The 18,290-nt window shown below is 43.2% G+C and overlaps 1 protein-coding gene across 3 annotated transcripts in view; it reads left to right on the top strand.

Moving 5' to 3' along the window:
- GSR (glutathione-disulfide reductase) overlaps positions 1-14,895 on the top strand; it is a 52,916-nt gene extending 38,021 nt beyond the window's left edge. The window contains exons 9-13 of one of the 3 annotated variants that reach the window (XM_003269541.4): positions 3,757-3,915; positions 8,775-8,886; positions 10,921-11,052; positions 11,949-12,082; positions 13,307-14,895. In XM_003269541.4, the coding sequence (XP_003269589.3) occupies positions 3,757-3,915; positions 8,775-8,886; positions 10,921-11,052; positions 11,949-12,082; positions 13,307-13,456 (687 nt within the window). In that variant the 3' untranslated portion in view covers positions 13,457-14,895. The remainder of the gene's footprint in view (positions 1-3,756; positions 3,916-8,774; positions 8,887-10,920; positions 11,053-11,948; positions 12,083-13,306) is intronic. The other 2 variants (XM_030817071.1, XM_012508342.2) reach the window with 2 other exon arrangements.
- The last annotated feature ends 3,395 nt before the right edge of the window (positions 14,896-18,290 follow it).

Raw genomic sequence — 18,290 nt, 5'->3', positions numbered from 1 at the left:
GGCGTGGTGGTGTGCACCTGTAATCCCAGCTACTCTGGAGGTTGAGGCAGGAGAATTGCTTGAACTCAGAAGGCGGAGGTTGCAGTGAGCCAAGATTGTGCCACTGCACTCCAGCCTGGGCGACAAGAGCGAGACTCCGTCTCAAAAAAAACAAACAAAAAAAACGGCTGGGTGCAGTGGCTCACACCTGTAATCCCAGCACTTTGGGAGGTCGAGGCAGGCAGATCACCTGAGGTTGGGAGTTCAAGACCAGCCTGACCAACATGGAGAAACCCCATCTCTACTAAAAATACAAAATTAGCCAGGCGTGGTGGCGCATGCCTGTAATTCCAGCTACTCGGGGCAGGAGCATCGCTTGAACTCAGGAGGTGGAGGTTGCGGTGAGCTGAGATCGTGCCATTGCATTCCAGCCTGGGCAACGAGAGCGAGACTCCATCTCAAAAAAAAAAAAAAAGCTGTATTTTACATTACAGCATTGAAGTCAAGGGTAAAATATTAGAAATCTGGCAGTTGAATTTAGATGAACTTTGATTTTTTTTTTTTTTTTCTTTTTAAGACAGTGTCTCACTTTGTCACCCAGGCTGGAGTGCATTGCTGCAATCTCAGCTCACTGCAGCCTCAACCTCCTGGGCTCAAGCAATCCTTCCACCTCTGCCCCCACCAAGTAGCTGGGACTACAGGCACATGCCACCATGCCTGGCTAATTTTTTTGAATTTTTTTGTATTTTTTTGTAGAGATAGGGTTTTTCCATGTTGGCCAGGCTGGTCTTGAACTCCTGAGCTGAGGCAATCTGCCCACCTTGGCCTCCCAAAGTGTAAGGATTACAGGCGTGACCCACCACACCTGGCCCCTGATTTTTTTAATTTGGATTTTAAAACTTTGATTTTTGTGCTCAGGTGTCTTATTATACATCCTTAATATTTTTAGATTTATATTTATTTTTTAGGAAATATTATGGAATCTAATTTTTATCTTTTTTTTTTTTGAGATAGAATTTCGCTCTGTTGCCCAGGCTGGAGTGCAGTGGTGCCATCTTGGCTCACTGCCACCTCTGCCTCCTAGGTTCAAGGGATTCTCCTGCCTCAGCCTCCTGAGTAGCTGGGATTACAGTCATGCACCACCATGCCTGGCTAATTTTTGTATTTTTAGTAGAGATGGGGTTTCACCATTTTGGCCAGGCTGGTCTCCAACTCCTGACCTCAAGTGATCTGCTCACCTCAGCCTCCCAGGGTGCTGGGATTACAGGCGTGAGCTACTGTGCCCAGCCTATCTTTCTTGGGTTTTTTGGTTTGTTTTGTTTTGTTTTTGAGACAGGGTCTTGCTCTGTCGCCCAGGCTGGAGTGCAGTGGCACAGTCGCAGCTCACTACAACCTCCACTTCCCAGGTTCAAGTGATTCTCCTGCCTCAGCTGGGAATATAGGCACCCGCCACCATGCCCAGCTAATTTTTGTATTTTGTTTTAGTAGAGATGGATTTCACCATGTTGGCAGGCTAGTCTTGAACTCCTGGTCTCAAGCAATCTATCCACCTCAGCCTCCCAAAGTGCTGGGATTACAGGCATGAGCCACCATGCCTGGCCTCTATCTTTCATTTTTAAAATTATTTTTCTTGACACAAGGTCTTGCTGTGTTGCCCAGGCTGTAGTGCAGTTCCACGATCATTGCTCACTGCAGTCTCCAACTCCTGGTCTCAAGCAATCCTCCCACCTAGCTTCTACAGGTGCATGCCACCATGCCTGGCTAATTAAAAAAAAAAAAAATTGGTAGAGATGGAGTCTCACTATGTTGCCCAGGCTGTTCTCAAACTCCTGAGCTCAAGTGATCCTCTAGCCTCGGCCTCCCAAAGTGTTGAGATTACAGGTGTGAGCCACCATGCCCGGCCTGGAATCTAATTTTAAATCATACCCTTTGAATTTTGTAGTTAGAAAGAATTACAAAGTGCTTTATTCCTCAAGCAATCACTTGAATTTCAGGCAGTATTTTCCTAGGGAATTAGCCTTTTAAAAATGATCTTCCCTTCCCCCACACAGCCTCACCTTTTCAGCATAGACCACATCAAATAAAATTGTAAAAATGCTGGGCTGGTGGAGGAGGCTACCATCATAACCACCTTAGGACCTTCAGTAAACTATTTTCTCCACTCTCCTAACCCAAGTCTTACCTTCCTTCATTCCAATTAAGAATATACAGGGATCCCGGGCACAGTGGCTCACACCTGTAATCCCAGCACTTGCAAGGCCAAGGCAGGAGGAGAATCAGTTGAGGCCATGAGTTAGAGACCAGCCTGGGCAACATAACAAGATGCCATCTCTATGAAAAATTAAAAAATTAGCCAGATGATGGCCGGGCGCGGTGGCTCACGCTTGTAATCCCAGCACCTTGGGAGGCCGAGGCCGGCGGATCACGAGGTCAGGAGATTGAGACCACGGTGAAACCCCGTCTCTACTAAAAATACAAAAAATTAGCTGGCCTGGTGGCAGGCGCCTGTAGTCCCAGCTACTCAGAGAGGCTGAGGCAGGAGAATGGCGTGAACCCGGGAGGCGGAGCTTGGAGTGAGCCGAGATCGCGCCACTGCGCTCCAGCCTGGGCGACAGAGCAAGACTCTGTCTCAAAAAAAAAAAAAAAAAATTAGCCAGATGAGGTAGCACTTGCCTGTTGTCCTAGCTACCCAGGAGGCCGAAGTGGGAGGAGAGCTTGAGTCCAGGAGGCTGATCTCGCCCCTGCACTCCAGCCTGGGCAACAGAGCAAGACCCTGTCTCTTAAAGAAAAATAAATATATATAATTGTATTTATATATAAATATATATTTGTATAAATATATTTATATATGTATTTTATTTATATATAAATATATATTTTATGTATGTATATTTTTATATATGTATATTATATATAAATAAAATATACATATAAAATATACATACATAAAATATATATTTATATAAATATACATATATCCCTGGATATATACGTATATATATATATATATACACACACACATATATATAAAACAAATATACATATATTTATATATATATGTATTTATATATAAAATATATGCATATATTATATATAAGTATTTATATATAAAATATATGCATATATTATATATAAATATACGTATATTATATATAATATATATATTTATATTATAAATTATATAAAATTATAAATTATATATATATATTTATAATAAATATATGTTTATATATAATATACATATTTTATACATAATATATAATATATGTATATTTATAAATATATATTTATATATAAATATATGTATATTTATTTTTTATATATATGCATGTGTGTATATATATATACACTCACACACGTATATATCCAGAGAGAGGCACTAATTGTTCAGTTTGGAAAAGTTTCCTAATGATGCTGCTGCCGTGGCCCACTTTCAAAGCACTATGCTTAGGTTTACCACTTAAAATGTTATTACAGTTTTCCAGAAGTACACTTCAAAATACTTTGTTTTTAAAGTGAGGCATTACAATGGTGTCATGAGCTGACATTCCCAGCCACTGACTGGAAGATTTGGGTCAACCCAGGGAACAGGCTTGGTTTAAGGGAGTTCAAGTGTTGGTGGCCTTTGGGTAAAAGTTTATGTCTATGTTTGTATGTGGGATTCAGTAGGGATTTTCTTTAATGTTAAAAATTCTAGTTTCCTCTGTATTTGCTTTCCTTCTTCCCCTGTCCTCCCCCAGCCTCCACACATGTGTAACACATTTTATTTGCCAATAGGTCACGGAGGTTAAAAAGACTTTGTCGGGCTTGGAAGTCAGCATGGTTACTGCAGTTCCTGGTAGGCTACCCGTCATGACCGTGATTCCAGATGTTGACTGCCTGCTCTGGGCCATTGGGCGGGACCCAAATTCCAAGGGCCTGAGTTTAGACAAACTGGTAAGCTGGCTTGGTCTGCCCAAAACATTCGTGAATCTACTAGGAGTCTTATGGTTTTATTTTCCCCACAGACACCCAAAACTTGGGTGGATTCCATTGCATTCTTTTCTCTTTTTTCCATGTATTCAGTTTGTGATCAAATTTCATTGCTTCTTCCTTTGAAATTAAAAAAAAAAGTTTTCTTTTCTCTTCGTTCCTTTTCCTTTCTTTTCTGGTTTTGTTTTTTTCTTTTTGTTTCTGAGACAAGGTCTTGCTCTGTCACCCAGGCTAGAGTTCAGTGGTGTGATCATAGCTCACCGCAGCCTCAACCTCCTGGGCTCAAGTGATCCACTCACCTCAGCCTCTGGAGTAGATGGGACTACGTGTGTGCCACAATGCCCAGCTAATTTTTTTATTTTTTATTTTTTTAGAGATGAGGTTTCACCATGTTGCCCAGGCTGGTCTCCTCGGATCAAGCGATTCGCCCATCTCAGCCTCCCAAAGTGCCGGGACTATAGGCATGTGCCGCCACATCTGGCCTTTTTCTTTTCTGTTTTCTTTTCTTTTTTGAGACAGGGTCTTGCTTTGTCACCCAGGCTAGTGTACAGTGGCATGATCATAGCTCACTGCAGTCTTGAACTCCTGGGATCAACTGATCCTTCTGCCTCAGCATCCCAAGTAGCTGGAGCTACAGGAGTGTGCCACCACATCTGGCTAATTTGTAAGTTTTTTGTAGAGATGGAGTCTTACTATGTTGCTCAGGCTGCTCTTGAACTCCTGGCCTCAAGTGATCCTTCCACCTCGGCCTCCCAAAGTGCGGGGATTTATAAACATGAGCCTCCATGCCCAGCCAGCCTGCCACCTCTAACCTAGTTTCCTATTGGCCTCCCTCTTACAGACTTCGTTTTCACTATGTGAATGTCTCTTTCAAGTCCTGTGCTGATCTCTTAGCATCTGTAGTAGGTAATCCAGATTGCTGGGTGGGTAACTGTCTTGTCCATTGTACACAGGGATGGGAACAGATGTGAAGCTGTCTCTCTTGGCTCTACCCATGCTGTCTGCATTTGTGGACAGTTGGCGTTCTTACTTGTTCTTTTTAAATGTTGAAGTAAAATCTAGAATGGGAGCTTGGGGTGTGGTTCCCAGAGTTTGACCCGAATTTGAACCTTAGTTCTTACGACTTAACAGTTGCATGGCTTTGAGCAAGCAGCTTAATTTCTCTGCTTCAAGTGGTTCATATTCACAATGGAAATGAAAAAAGTTCTTGCCTCATTGGGTTATACAGAAGAGTAAATGAAAAAGTGCATGCAAAGTAATTTATAACTGTGAGACCCTAGCTTACATTATGAACACAATGAATGTTCACCTGCTGTTGATAATGATGATGATTTTTCTGATATGTTATACTACTCTATTAGTAGTAATAGAATATTTTATGTTTGAGGTGCATATATTTATTTTGTTCTTTTTTTTTTTTTTTTTTTTTTTTTGAGAGAGTCTTGCCATGTTGCCCAGGCTGGAGTACAGTGTTGTGATCTAGCTCACTGCAACCTCTGCCTCTTGGGTTCTAGCGATTCGCCTACCTCAGCCTCCCGAGTAGCTGGGATTCCAGGCATGCACCACCACGCCCATCGAATTTTTATATTTTTTTAGTAGAGACAGGATTTCACCATGTTGGCCAGGCTGGTCTCGAACTCTTGACCTCAGGTGATCCACCCACCATGGCCTCCCAAAGTGCTGGGATTACAGGTGTGAGCCACTGCGCCCGGCCTGAGGTGTATATATTTGATAGAGCTGCTTGAGCAGTGTATACCATTTTAATTTATGTTCTAATACTAAGTTTCTGTTGTAATGTGGATTCCTTTTTTGTTTCTGTAAAAGGTCATTTTTCTTCATGTTAACTTATAAAATATTCAGGGAGATGTTTTGATTGTTTGTAATCTTGTTCAATGACATTTAGTAAAATTAGTTGCCTATTTTCATATTAACAAAACTAGTCAGCCAGGCGCCATGGCTCACGCCTGTAATCCCAGCTCTTTGGGAGGCCGAGGCAGGTGGATCACCTGAGGTCAGGAGTTCGAGACCAGCCTGGGCAACACGGTGAAATGCCGTCTCTACTAATAATACAAAAATTAGCCAGGCATGGCGACGCATGCCTGTAGTCCCAGCTACTTGGGAGGCTGAGGCAGGAGAATCACTTGAACCCAGGAGGCGGAGGTTGCAGTGAGCCAAGATCACGCCATTGCACTCCAGCCCTGGCAACAAAAGCAAAACTCCCTTTCAAAAAAAAAAAAACCCAAAAGAAAACAACAACAAAAAACTGATCATTCAGCTTTTCACCTTTGAAGAGATATTTTGCCATTGTACAGATGTAAGCACTGATAGGTCCAGTTTTCAACTAAATTTGCTAACTTTTTTTGGGGGGACAGGGTCTTGCTTTGTCACCTAGGCTGGAGTACAGTGGTGCCATCATGGCTCACTGCAGCCTTGCAGCATCAAACTCCTGGGCTCAAGTGATCCTTCTACCTTAGTCTCCCAAGTAGCAGGAACTACAGGCGTGGTCCACCACACCTGGCTAATTTTTTAAAAAATTTTTTGTAGACATGAGGTCTCGCTGTATTGCCCAGGCTAATTTTGAACTGGGCTCAAGCGATCCTCCCACCTCGGCTTCCCAAAGTGCTGGGAATACAGGCATGAGCCATTGCACCCAGCCTATATTTGCTAAATTCTTGAAGAATTAGGCAAAAAAAAGGTTCAGTCTCATTTGACATTAAGATATATTTACATAACAGAAATTGAGTGATTACTATGTGCCAGGTCTTGTCAACATGTTACTAATCTAATTAATCTTGCCAACAACCGGCAAGGTATAAGGAAGCCAGGAGCACAGAGATACTAGATAATTTACTGGGCTGTAAACTCTATGGTGTAGGGAGAATGTCTGTCTTACCAGTGTATTCTCAGTGATGAAGTCAAAGTCTCATTTGTAATAGAAGCTTAAATATTTGTTGATAAACAGGTGGTTATACAAGGTCTCATAACTGGTAAATTGCAGAGCTAGGATTTGAATTTTGGTCTGTCTGTACCAAAGGTTGTACTCTCTTTTTTTTTTTTTTTTTTTTTTTTTTTGAGGCAAAGTCTCATTCTGTTGCCCAGGCTGGAGTCAGTGGCGCCATCTCAGCTTACTGCAGTCTCCACCCCCTGGGTTCAAGTGATTCTCCTGCCTCAGCTTCCCAAGTAGCTGGGACTTCCCAAGTAGGTGGGCATGCACCACCACGTCCGTCTAATTTTTTGTATTTTTAGTAGAGACAGAGTTTCACCATGTTGGCCAGGCTGGTCTCAAACTCCTGATCTCAGGTGATCCGCCCACCTTGGCCTCCCGAACTGCTAGGATTTACATGTCTGAACCACTGCGCCCGGCCAGTTGTGCTCTTAAGCTCTATGGCTACTTACTTCCTACTTCTGCCATATCTCTACTTCTCACATATACTTAGGATTTGCAAAGCCAAATGATAAGCATAACATGTCTTCTTAAAGCAAAAATTTGACTACATATAGGAAAATATTTTTGATTAAGGGAAACATCAATATGTGTTTTTGTTTTGTTTTGTTTTTACTTTTCTTCTGGGAGTCTGGAAAAAACATCAGTATGTTTTAGAGTAGAGTACAAAAGTTGCTTGGATTTTTAAAGATAAAATGGTAAGCGTCATAGAAATGTGCTTTTGGCCAGGCATGGTGGCTCACACCTGTAACCCCAGTGCTTTGGGAGACCTAGGCTTGAGGATCACTTGAGGCCAGAAGTTTGAGGTCAGCCTGGGAAACAGCAAGACCTAGTCTATAAAAAAAAGTTAAAAAGGCTAGGCGTGGTGGCTCACGCCTGTAATCCCAACACTCTGGGAAGTCGAGGCAGGCAGATCATGAGGTCAGGAGATTGAGACAATCCTGGCTAACACGGTGAAACCCCGTCTCTACTAAAAATACAAAAAAATTAGCCAGGCATGGCGGCGGGCACCTGTAGTCCCAGCTACTCGGGAGGCTGAGGCAGAGGAACCACTTGAACCTGAGAGGCAGAGATTGCAGTGAGCCTAGATCGCGCCATCGCACTCCAGCCTGGGCGACAGAGCGAGACTCCATCTCAAAAAATAAATGAATGAATGAATGAATGAATGAATGTTAAAAAATTATCCAGGTGTGATGGCACATGCCTCTTGTCCTAGCTACTTGGGGGGCTAAGGCAGCAGGAGGTCAAGATTGCAGTGAGCCATGATCACACCACTGCAGTCCAGCCTGGGTAACAGAGTGAGACCCTGTCTCTAAAAAAAAACTAAATATAGATATGCTTTTGGTGAGTGCTTGAGTCAGTGTGCCTCAGGAGCAGTGCGTCCATGGGACAATTTGAAAAGCTGGACTCCAGAGGGATTCCAAGTAGCACACCTGATAGTTGAGTGATCCTCTTCATGTCTACCTGGCCAGTTGAATTGTACATTGCAATGTCAAATCCTGTTAAAACACCTCAAAAGTGGATAAAGTACTACCTTTTACGTTAAGCAAGATATGAAACTTGCCAACTTTTTTTTTTTTTTTCTCATTTTTAACAGAGGCAGGGTCTCACTATGTTGCCCAAGCTGATCTCAAACTCGGCTTAAGGGATCCTCCCTCCTCGGCTTCTCAAAGTTCTGGGATTACAGGTGTGGGCCCACTGTACCCAGCTTGAAACTTGCCAGCTTTAAATGCCGTTCATGTTGCAGCTGAGTCTCATGGTTTCTTGGAGATTCTGGCTGCAGTTCCCATGTGAAATGAAGGAGGGAGATCCAGAGGTTTGATCTACCTTTTTTAGTAGTTGGGCCAAGTGTTGACATGATATCTCTTTGTAATTTTAGGGGATTCAAACCGATGACAAGGGTCATATCATAGTAGATGAATTCCAGAATACCAACGTCAAAGGCATCTATGCAGTTGGGGATGTATGTGGAAAAGCTCTTCTTACTCCAGGTAAGGTCTCTTCCCTTCTTGGTGAGGGAGGGCCTGTGTGTTACATGATCCATCTGACTCTTCACTGTCAAATCTGCAGTCTGCTTAAGCAAAGTTAAAAGGATGAGTGTCTTTATATTGTCAAAATGGTACAATGTGTTGAAATAGATATTGGTTGGATACCTGACATTATCTGAATAAAAGACTTAACATGCTTAGCACAGACTGGAGTTTTGATGCAGACAATATGATCGCCCTTTGCGCAACTCTCTTAAGTTAGGCGCGGACTTGTGCTTGGTGGCAGTGGAAGGAAGTGGCATTTGGAAGAAGTAATTTAGATTGGCTTTTTTTTTTTTTTTTTGGAGACAGGGTCTCACTCTGTTACCCAGGCTGGAGTGCAGTGGCATGATCACGGGCTCACTGCAGTTTCAACCTTCCTGGGCTCAGGTGATCCTCCCACCTCAGACTCCCAAGTAGCTGCGATCACAGGTGCATTTTTTGTAGAGACAGGGTTTTACCATGTTGTCTTGAACCCCTGGGCTTAAGCAGACCGCCTGCCTCAGCCTCCCAGAATGTTAGGATTACAGGCATGAGCCACCACACAAGGCCTAGATTGTCATTCTTGTATGACTGGTCTTGATACAACCAAGACTGATTTCCTTCTCTCCTGCATCCCGTACCTCAACCCGCTTCCTAAGCACCATTTCAAGCTCTGTCCCATCTCTATCCATTAGTGATCACTTGATCTACTGTCAATCTGTACCCTTACAGAACCTCATCAGCGATTCCAGCACATCCCAGGGCCTTATATCAGGATGGAAACCTACACCAGTCACACACCCGAACCCTTTTAGCTCCTTTAGAAAGTTCTTGCTCTTGGCTGGGTGTGGTGGCTCCCAGCACATTCGGAGGCTGAGGTGGGAGGATCACTTGAGTCTCCTAGTTTGAGACCAGGCTGGGCAACATAGTGAGATGTTGTCTGGATTAAAAAAATAAAGATTCAGCTGGGCGTGGTGGCTGGTGCCTGTAATCTCAGCACTTTGTGAGGCCAAGGTGGGTGGATCACGAGGTCAAAAGATGGAGACCTTCCTGGCCAACATGGTGAAACCCTATCTCTGCTAAAAATACAAAAATTAGCTGGGCGTGGTGGCGCACACCTGTAGTCCCAGCTACTCGGGAGGCTGAGGCAGGAGAATTGCTTCAACCCGGGAGGCAGAGGTTGCAGTGAGCCAAGATGGTGCCACTGCTCTCCAGCCTGGCAACAGAGCAAGACTCCGTCTAAAAATAATAATAATAATAATGATAATAATAATAATAATAAAGATTCTAGGTGCAGTGGCTCATGCCTGTAATCCCAGCACTTTAGGGTTATAAAATAGAACTAAAGATGCTGAAAACTAATATAGTTTGTTCCATAAATATTGTATTAAAAAGCTAATATCTTCATTAAGTAGATTAACTGCCAGGTAAGTGAGAACTTGTGAATGTGTCTTTTGGGAGTTGGGCCAGACAGGTTGAGCATCCCTTATATGACATGCTTGGGACCAGAAGTGTTTTCAGTTTCAGATTTTGGAATATTTGCATATACATAATGAGATATTTTGCAGATGCGACTCAAGTCAAAACACGGAATTCATTTGTTTTACATACACCTCATACACATAGTCAGAAGGTACTTTTATGCAATATTTTAAATGTGTGCATGAGGCATACTTTTGTCTGCGTTTTTGACTGCAACCCTTCACATGAGGTCAGGTGTGGAATTTTCCACTTGTGGCATCATGGTGCTCAAACATTTTGGATTTTGAATTTCTGGATTAGGGATGCTCAACCTGTAATAGAATGTAGAAAATTCTCATAAGCCAATCATTTTGAGTTGTTTGCTGAGGCATGATATATCTTCGCTGTATTAAACTATCTAGATAGTGTAATGAACAATGGCGTGAAACTGTCAGAACTAGGGCATTAAGCTACATGGATAAATGGCTAGTGGAACAATTTAGCTATGTTAAAATAGACAGTAAGATAAACACTGATTTTAAAATATTTCCATAGTTGCAATAGCTGCTGGCCGAAAACTTGCCCATCGACTTTTTGAATATAAGGAAGATTCCAAATTAGATTATAACAACATCCCAACTGTGGTCTTCAGCCACCCCCCTATTGGGACAGTGGGACTCACGGAAGGTAGGTATTTAAAAACTGAAGGTCATTTGTGGTTTCCTTCCTCTTTCCCCTGCCCCCAACTTTAAACTAGGTCTCTGTCAGCTGATGAAACCTATCTCAGCCCCAGATTACATTGCTTTTTGGTTACTCTCTTGTCACAGTTTCAGTTTTCTCCCCTACTACTACTTTGAGTGTACAGTATCTTTCCTTCACATCACCCTATCTCTTTGATCTTTTTTTTTAGCTTTTTTATTTGAACTAAAATTTAAAGAAAAGCTCTAAAAATAGTACAAAGGACTCCTCTCTAACCTTAATATTTTTGCTTTTTCATTTTTTCACTCTACACACACACACACCACACAAACATATATCTTTCCTAAGAACTGGCCCTTACATAAACCGAGTATCATTTTCTTTTTTTTTTTTTTCTTTTTGAGACAAGCTCTCCCACTGTCACCCAGGCTGGAGTGCAGTGGCACGATCTCTGCTCACTGCAACCTCCGCCTCTGGGTTCAAGCAATTCTTCTGCCTCAGCCTCCCGAATAGCTGGGACTACCAGGCCTGCACCACCACCATGCCTGGCTAATTTTTTGTAGAGACGGGGTTTCACTGTGTTGCCCAGGCTGGTCTCAATCTCCTGGGCTCAAGCGATCCGCCTGCCTCCACCTCTCAAAGTGCAGGGATTACAGGCATAAGCCACTGTGCCCGGCCTTTCTTTTCATCTAGAGGCAGAATTCCTCAGCCCTTCTTTTGTCTTATATGACACTGACATTTATTTTGTAGAATGCTTCTCATTTTGGCGTGGTTTGATATTTCCTCGTGGTTTGATTCAGGTTATGTATTTCTGGTCATCTCCCTCTTTGATAGTTCAGTGTAATTGTTTAGTTTTCTGATGCTTTTTTTAATGTGCATTGTAGATGAAGCCATTCATAAATATGGAAAAGAAAACGTGAAGACCTATTCAACCAGCTTTACCCCGATGTATCACGCAGTTACCAAAAGGAAAACAAAATGTGTGATGAAAATGGTCTGTGCTAACAAGGAAGAAAAGGTAAGGAAAAATCCAGCAAACTAAATAGTCCCTTGCAAAATGGACTGGGATGGCCGTATTTTGCAGGGGTGGAAAGGAGGGAGACCAAGCAGTTGAGCCTTCTGATTCAACTGGACAGGCCCACTTTGATCTATCTTACATGCATTTTGGGGTTCTTCATAATATTTCATCTAGAAGGAGGTTCCACTCCTCTTAAAAAATAAGGATGATTCCAGGCGTGGTGGCTCACACCTGTAATCCCAGCATGCTGGGAGGCCAAGGCGGGCAGATCACCTGAAGTCAGGAGTTTGAGACTAGCCTGACCAACGTGATGAAACCCTGTCTCTACTAAAAATACAAAAATTAGCCTGGCGTGGTGGTAGGTGCCTGTAATCCCAGCTACTCGGGAGGCTGAGGCAGGAGAATCGCTTGAACCTGGGAGGCAGAAGTTGCAGTGAGCCAAGATCATGCCACTGCCCTCCAGCCTGGGCGACAAAGCGAGACTCCATCTCAAAGCAAAAAAAAAAAGAGGAGAGGCCAGGGCCAGGCACTGTGGCTCATGCCTGTAATCCTAACACTTTGGAAGGCCGAGGTAGGTGGATTGCCTGAGCTCAGGAGTTCGAGAGTAGCCTGGGCAACATGGTGAAACCCTATCTCTACTAAAAATACAAAAATTAGCCGGGCGTGGTGGTGCCATGAACATTCCTCAGTAGCCTATGATTTCTGGATATTGAATCATGAAGGCTCCTACTTAGTTATTTCTTCATGCCAGTTATCATTCATTCAGTTGATAAACGTTATTTGTCATTCTTCTCAAGACTAAGAACTGCTATATAGAGAGGAATAATATGAAGAGCCAGCCATCACCAGAGGCTCTTTATAAGTTCAATTAAGATCACAGTATCAGTCAGACACCGTGGCTCACCCCTGTAATCCCAGCACTTTGGGAGGCTGAGGTGGGTGGATCACTTGAGCCCAGGAGTTCAAGACCAGCCTGGCCTACATGGTGAAACCCCATCTCTGCTAAAAATACAAAATTAGCCAGGCGTGGTGGTGCGTGCCTGTAATCCCAGCTACTCGGGAGGCTGAGGCAGGAGAATCACTTGAACCCGGGAGGTGGAGGTTGCAGCGAGCCGAGATCATGCCATTGCACTCCAGCCTGGGTAACAAGAGTGAAACTCCGTCTAAAAAAAAAAAAAAAAAAAGAAGAAGAAAGAAAAGAAAATGTTTCTCTTTTTTTCCCAGGTGGTTGGGATCCATATGCAGGGACTTGGGTGTGATGAAATGCTGCAGGGTTTTGCTGTTGCAGTGAAGATGGGAGCAACGAAGGCGGACTTTGACAACACAGTCGCCATTCACCCTACCTCTTCAGAAGAGCTGGTCACACTTCGTTGAGAACACGGAGATGCATGTGGCTGGCAGTGGGGCCCATAGATCTTCTGAAAGGAAACAAATAATCACATTGACTGTTTCAGTTTTATGTATTTCTTTATTTTAATTAGGATCTTCTGATAGTGGAAATTTTTAGTACATTATAGAACTTATTTATGGAGTTAGAAATTTCTAATGTTATCCAGGATTGATTTTCATTTGATCACATCTCACAATAATTAATATTTTCAAGTTTTTTTTTATTAACAGCTCTGTGCTAGTTTTCTTTTTTCTGTTTTAGCCTTATCCCAAATATAAAACTTTGTGAAGTACAATTAACTTAATGTACTTGAATGAATAGAACTTGCTAATTTTTTTTTTTTTTTTTTTTTTTTTTTTTTTTGAGACAGAGTTTTCTCTCATTGCCCAGGCTGGAGTGCAGTGGTGCTACTTTGGCTCACCACAACCTCTGCCTCCTGGGTTCAAGCGATTCTCCTGCCTCAGCCTCCCGAATAGCTGGAATTACACCACCACGCCTGACTAATTTTGTATTTTTAGTAGACATGGGGTTTCTCCATGTTGGTCAGGCTGGTCTCGAACTCCCAACCTCAGGTGATCCGCCCACTTCGGCCTCCTGAGGTGCTGAGATTACAGGCGTGAGCCACTGTGCCGGCTTGCTAATTTTCATAGAAGTTGATGGCAATTCTTCACATGTAAACAATGCCAGTGCACAGAACCTTTATATATTTTTTGAAGCCAGTACTGTGCTCTGCATATAACAAAGCTGCTTCAAGCATGTGACCTTTTTCTAAAAGCATGTAATGTGAGAAGCCGGCCTGCCTTATTTTCTTTTTTCTTTTTTAGTGATTAAAAATAGTTTGTGGCAAGGCACAGTGGCTCAGGCCTGTAATTCTAGCACTTTGGGAGGCCGAGGCAGGAGGATTACTTGAGCCCACAGCTTTGAGGCCAGCATGCGCAGCATAGCAAGACCGCATCTCTACAGAAAGTAAAAAAAATTACCCGAGTGTGGTGGTGTGCATCTGTAATCTCAGCTACTTGGGAGGCTGAGGTGAGAGGATCACTTGAGCTTCAGTGAGGTGAGGCTGCAGTGAGTCCTGATCGTGCCACTGCACTCAATCTTGGACAACAGAGCAAGACCCTGTCTCAAAAAAAAAAAAAAGTATGTATTACTTTTATGAGATGAAGTGCATCAAACTTGGGAAAGATTTGAGGAGGCTGGGAACCTCCTGGAAAAACCTGCCTTGAAAAAAGATATGAGAGACATTTAGAAGTGATTCCTGTTTTCAGAAGGAGGTGGATTCAAATACTTCAAAAGTCTCTTCCTTTGCTAAGTGTTTATAGTTCAATGAATAATTTCAATATTTGTGTGTGTTCTTGTCATTTTATTTTTTTCTGAAAAACTTCCAAAAATTTGAAAATAAAATTACAGCCTTTTCTTCTTATAAAATTTGTTACTATGAGCTTTAATTGGTACACAGGAAATTGGTTTATTTTCTAAGGATATTTCACATTGGAGAATCAGTTGCCTGTGCTTACGGGGGTGAAAAGAGTTCTCGTATAAAAATAAAGATCAAAGGTATAAAAGAAACATTTAGCAGATTAATGGCTGAGTTGGAAGAAAAGCCTAGAAATCATTTAGGTCTTTAACACTTTATTTCTATTAGGTTTTACCAGCTAGTTAAACTTTTCCATGATTTTCATTAGTCATCCAGTGTTACTGAATACTTTTTTTTTTTTTTTTTTTTGAGACAGGATCTCACTTTGTCGCCAGGCTGGAGTGCAATGGTGCGATCTCAGGTCACTGCAGCCTCCCGGGTTCAAGCAGTTCTCCTGCATCAGCCTCCTGAGTAGCTGGGATTACAGGCATGTGCCACCACACCCAGCTAATTTTTGTATTTTTAGTAGAGATGTTTTAGTCACCATGTTGGCCAGGATGGTCTTGATCTGTTGACCTCATGATCTGCCTGCCTTGGCCTCCCAAAGTGCTGGGATTATAGGCGTGAGCCACTGCACTGGGCCCACTGAATTCTTTACTGTGTGTTCTGTTAAGCTTTTACTGACTGTCTCTCTGGTTAGTGATGGCCAGTTACTGCACTGACTTTTTTTTTTTTTAAACCAAGCCTGGCTTTGTTCCCAGGCTGGAGTGCAATAGCATGATCTCGGCTCACTGCAGCCTCCGCCTCCCAGGTTCAAGTGATTCTCCTGCCTCAGCCTCCTGAGTAGTTGAGACTACAGGTGCACACCACCACACCTGGCTAATTTTTGTACTTTTAGTAGAGATGGGTTTTCACCATGTTGGCCAGGCTGGTCTTGAACTCCTGACCTTAGGTGATCTGCCCACCTCAGCCTCCCAAAGTGCTGAGATTACAGGCATGAGCCACCACGTCCCGCCTGCACTGACTTCTTAAGTAGGCCCAATGTCAATGAAAGAAAAATATTGTATTAGCAAGGAAGTTAAATGTATTTGTGGTGAGACAAGAGAATAGGATCCCCAGACTGGGGCATGGACTAACGTAGCCACTTCTCCCCTCTTCTCCTATCCTAAAAGACAGTGGACCAAGGTTCTAGGCTTCATTCTGCTGGTGGGTTTCTCACTGCACAGGCCCCAGCCTTGAAGTGTGCCTCTGGCAGGGAAATGGGAGGCCCTAGTAGCCACATCTGTTTTAACATCATGTGTTCTTAATCTCCTATTTATCCTTTCTGCTGCCTGTGTGCTGATTCCATAGTAAACCAACAAGAAAGTACAGTACCCTTATCTGAGTTCCTTTCTGCATTCTCATCAGCCCGTGAACTGGCCCAGCCCTTGAGGTGTTATGGCTTAACAGCCTCTATTACTGAAAGTGCCAAGAAATATAAAGATACGGTAGCTCACACGTATAATCCCAGCACTTTGGGAAGCCAAGACAGGTGGATCACCTGAGGTCAGGGATTCGAGACCAGCCTGGCCAACATGATGAAACCCTGTCTCTACTAAAAATACAAAAATTAGCTAGGCATGGTGGCTGGTGCCTGTAATCCCAGCTACTCAGGAGGCTGAGATAGGAGGATCGCTTGAACCTAGGAGGCAGAGGTTACAGTGAGCCAAGATGGCACCACTGCACTCCAGCCCAGGCAATAGTGTGAGACTCCATCTCAAAAAAAAAAAAAAAAAAAAAAAAAAATAGTGCGGTGGCTCACGCCTGTAATCCCAACACTTTGGGAGGCCGAGGTGGGTGGATCACGAGGTCATGAGATTGAGACGGTCCTGGCTAACACGGTGAAACCCTGTCTCTACTAAAAATACAAAAAAATTAGCGGGGCATGGTGGTGGGTGCCTGTAGTCCCAGCTACTTGGGAAGCTGAGGGAGGAGAATGGTGTGAACCCAGGAGGCGGAGCTCGCAGTGAGCCAAGATGGCACCACTGCACTCCAGCCTGGGTGACAGAGACTCTGTCTCAAAAAAAAAAAAAAAAAAAAGATATACAAGGCAGCACGTTGTAAAATATGGGCCACATCATACTTGCACAGTAGATGTTTATTGAAGGAAAGACATGTTACTTGCTTTCAAGTAATCTTATAATCTAGAATGAGAGAACATTTCTATACAAATAAAGTAATTAAGCACAGGATGACCATATGATTTATTGACTAAAATGGCACACTTTCAAGAGTGAAAGGGGTGTCATTGACAATTTACACAATTGGTACAGATTAGTACTGTCCTAAACAAATAGGAGATTGCCATCCTCATTACACATTATTAGGTAAAAGGATACAGGTTCAGAGGACCGGAAGTGCACTGTTGCTGGGAAAAGTGAGGAAGGGTTCACAAAGGAGGTTAGGTAGGATTTGAAATGTGGGGGCTATAGAGGAAAAGGCCAGAGAAGGTAGAAAATACAGTGAAGGAAGGATTGGATAAATTATTGTATTGCTGGCTGGGCGTGGTGGCTTACACCTGTAATCCCAGCACCTTGGGAGGCTGAGGCAGGCAGATCACCTGATGTCAGGGGTTCAAGACCAGCCTGACCAACATGGTGAAATCCCGTCTCTACTAAAAATACAAAAATTAGCCAGGCATGGTGGTGCGTGCCTGTAATCCCAGCTACTCAGGAGTCTGAGGCATGAGAATCACTTGAATCTGGGAGGTGGAGGTTGCAGTGAACAGAGATGGCCCATTGCACTCCAGCCTGGGCTACAAGAGTGAAACTCTGTCTAAAAAAAAAAAAAAAAAAAAAAAAAAATGCTGTATAACAAACTAGCTTAAAATAGAAACTATCAGGCCAGGCATGGTGGCTCACACCTGTAATCCCAGCACTTTGGGAGGCTGAGGTGGGTGGATCATGAGGTCAGGAGATCGAGACCATCCTGGCTAACATGGTGAAACCCCATCTCTACTAAAAATACAAAAAATTAGCTGGGCATGGTGGCGGGTGCCTATAGTCCCAGCTACTCGGGAGGCTGAGGCAGGAGAATTGCTTGAACCCGGGAGGCGGAGCTTGCAGTGAGCCAAGATCACGCCACTGTACTCCAGCCTGGGCGACAGAACAAGACTCTGTCTCAAAAAAAAAAAAATAGAGACTATCTTAAATCTCATGATTTTTGGGTCAGTAACTGGGGCTAGGCTCAGCTGTTTGGTTCTTCTGTTGGTATTGGCAGGGGTCATTTGGTGATATTCAACTGGCAAATGGGCTGGTCTACAGTCCAAAAGAGAATTATTCACATATCTGACACATAGGCAGAGATGAGGGAAGGCTGTGCCTATGCATTGCCTCTTCAGCATGGCAGTCTCGGAGCAGTGGACTTAAGTGGAAGCTTTGGGCTGTCAAAGTGTTCTAAGAATCCCGGGCAGGTGCTACAAG

Source organism: Nomascus leucogenys, chromosome 8 (assembly GCF_006542625.1).
Source record: "Nomascus leucogenys isolate Asia chromosome 8, Asia_NLE_v1, whole genome shotgun sequence".
In the NCBI taxonomy this organism is placed as follows: Eukaryota; Metazoa; Chordata; class Mammalia; order Primates; family Hylobatidae; genus Nomascus; species Nomascus leucogenys.
This window is presented reverse-complemented; position numbering and strand designations above follow the sequence as displayed.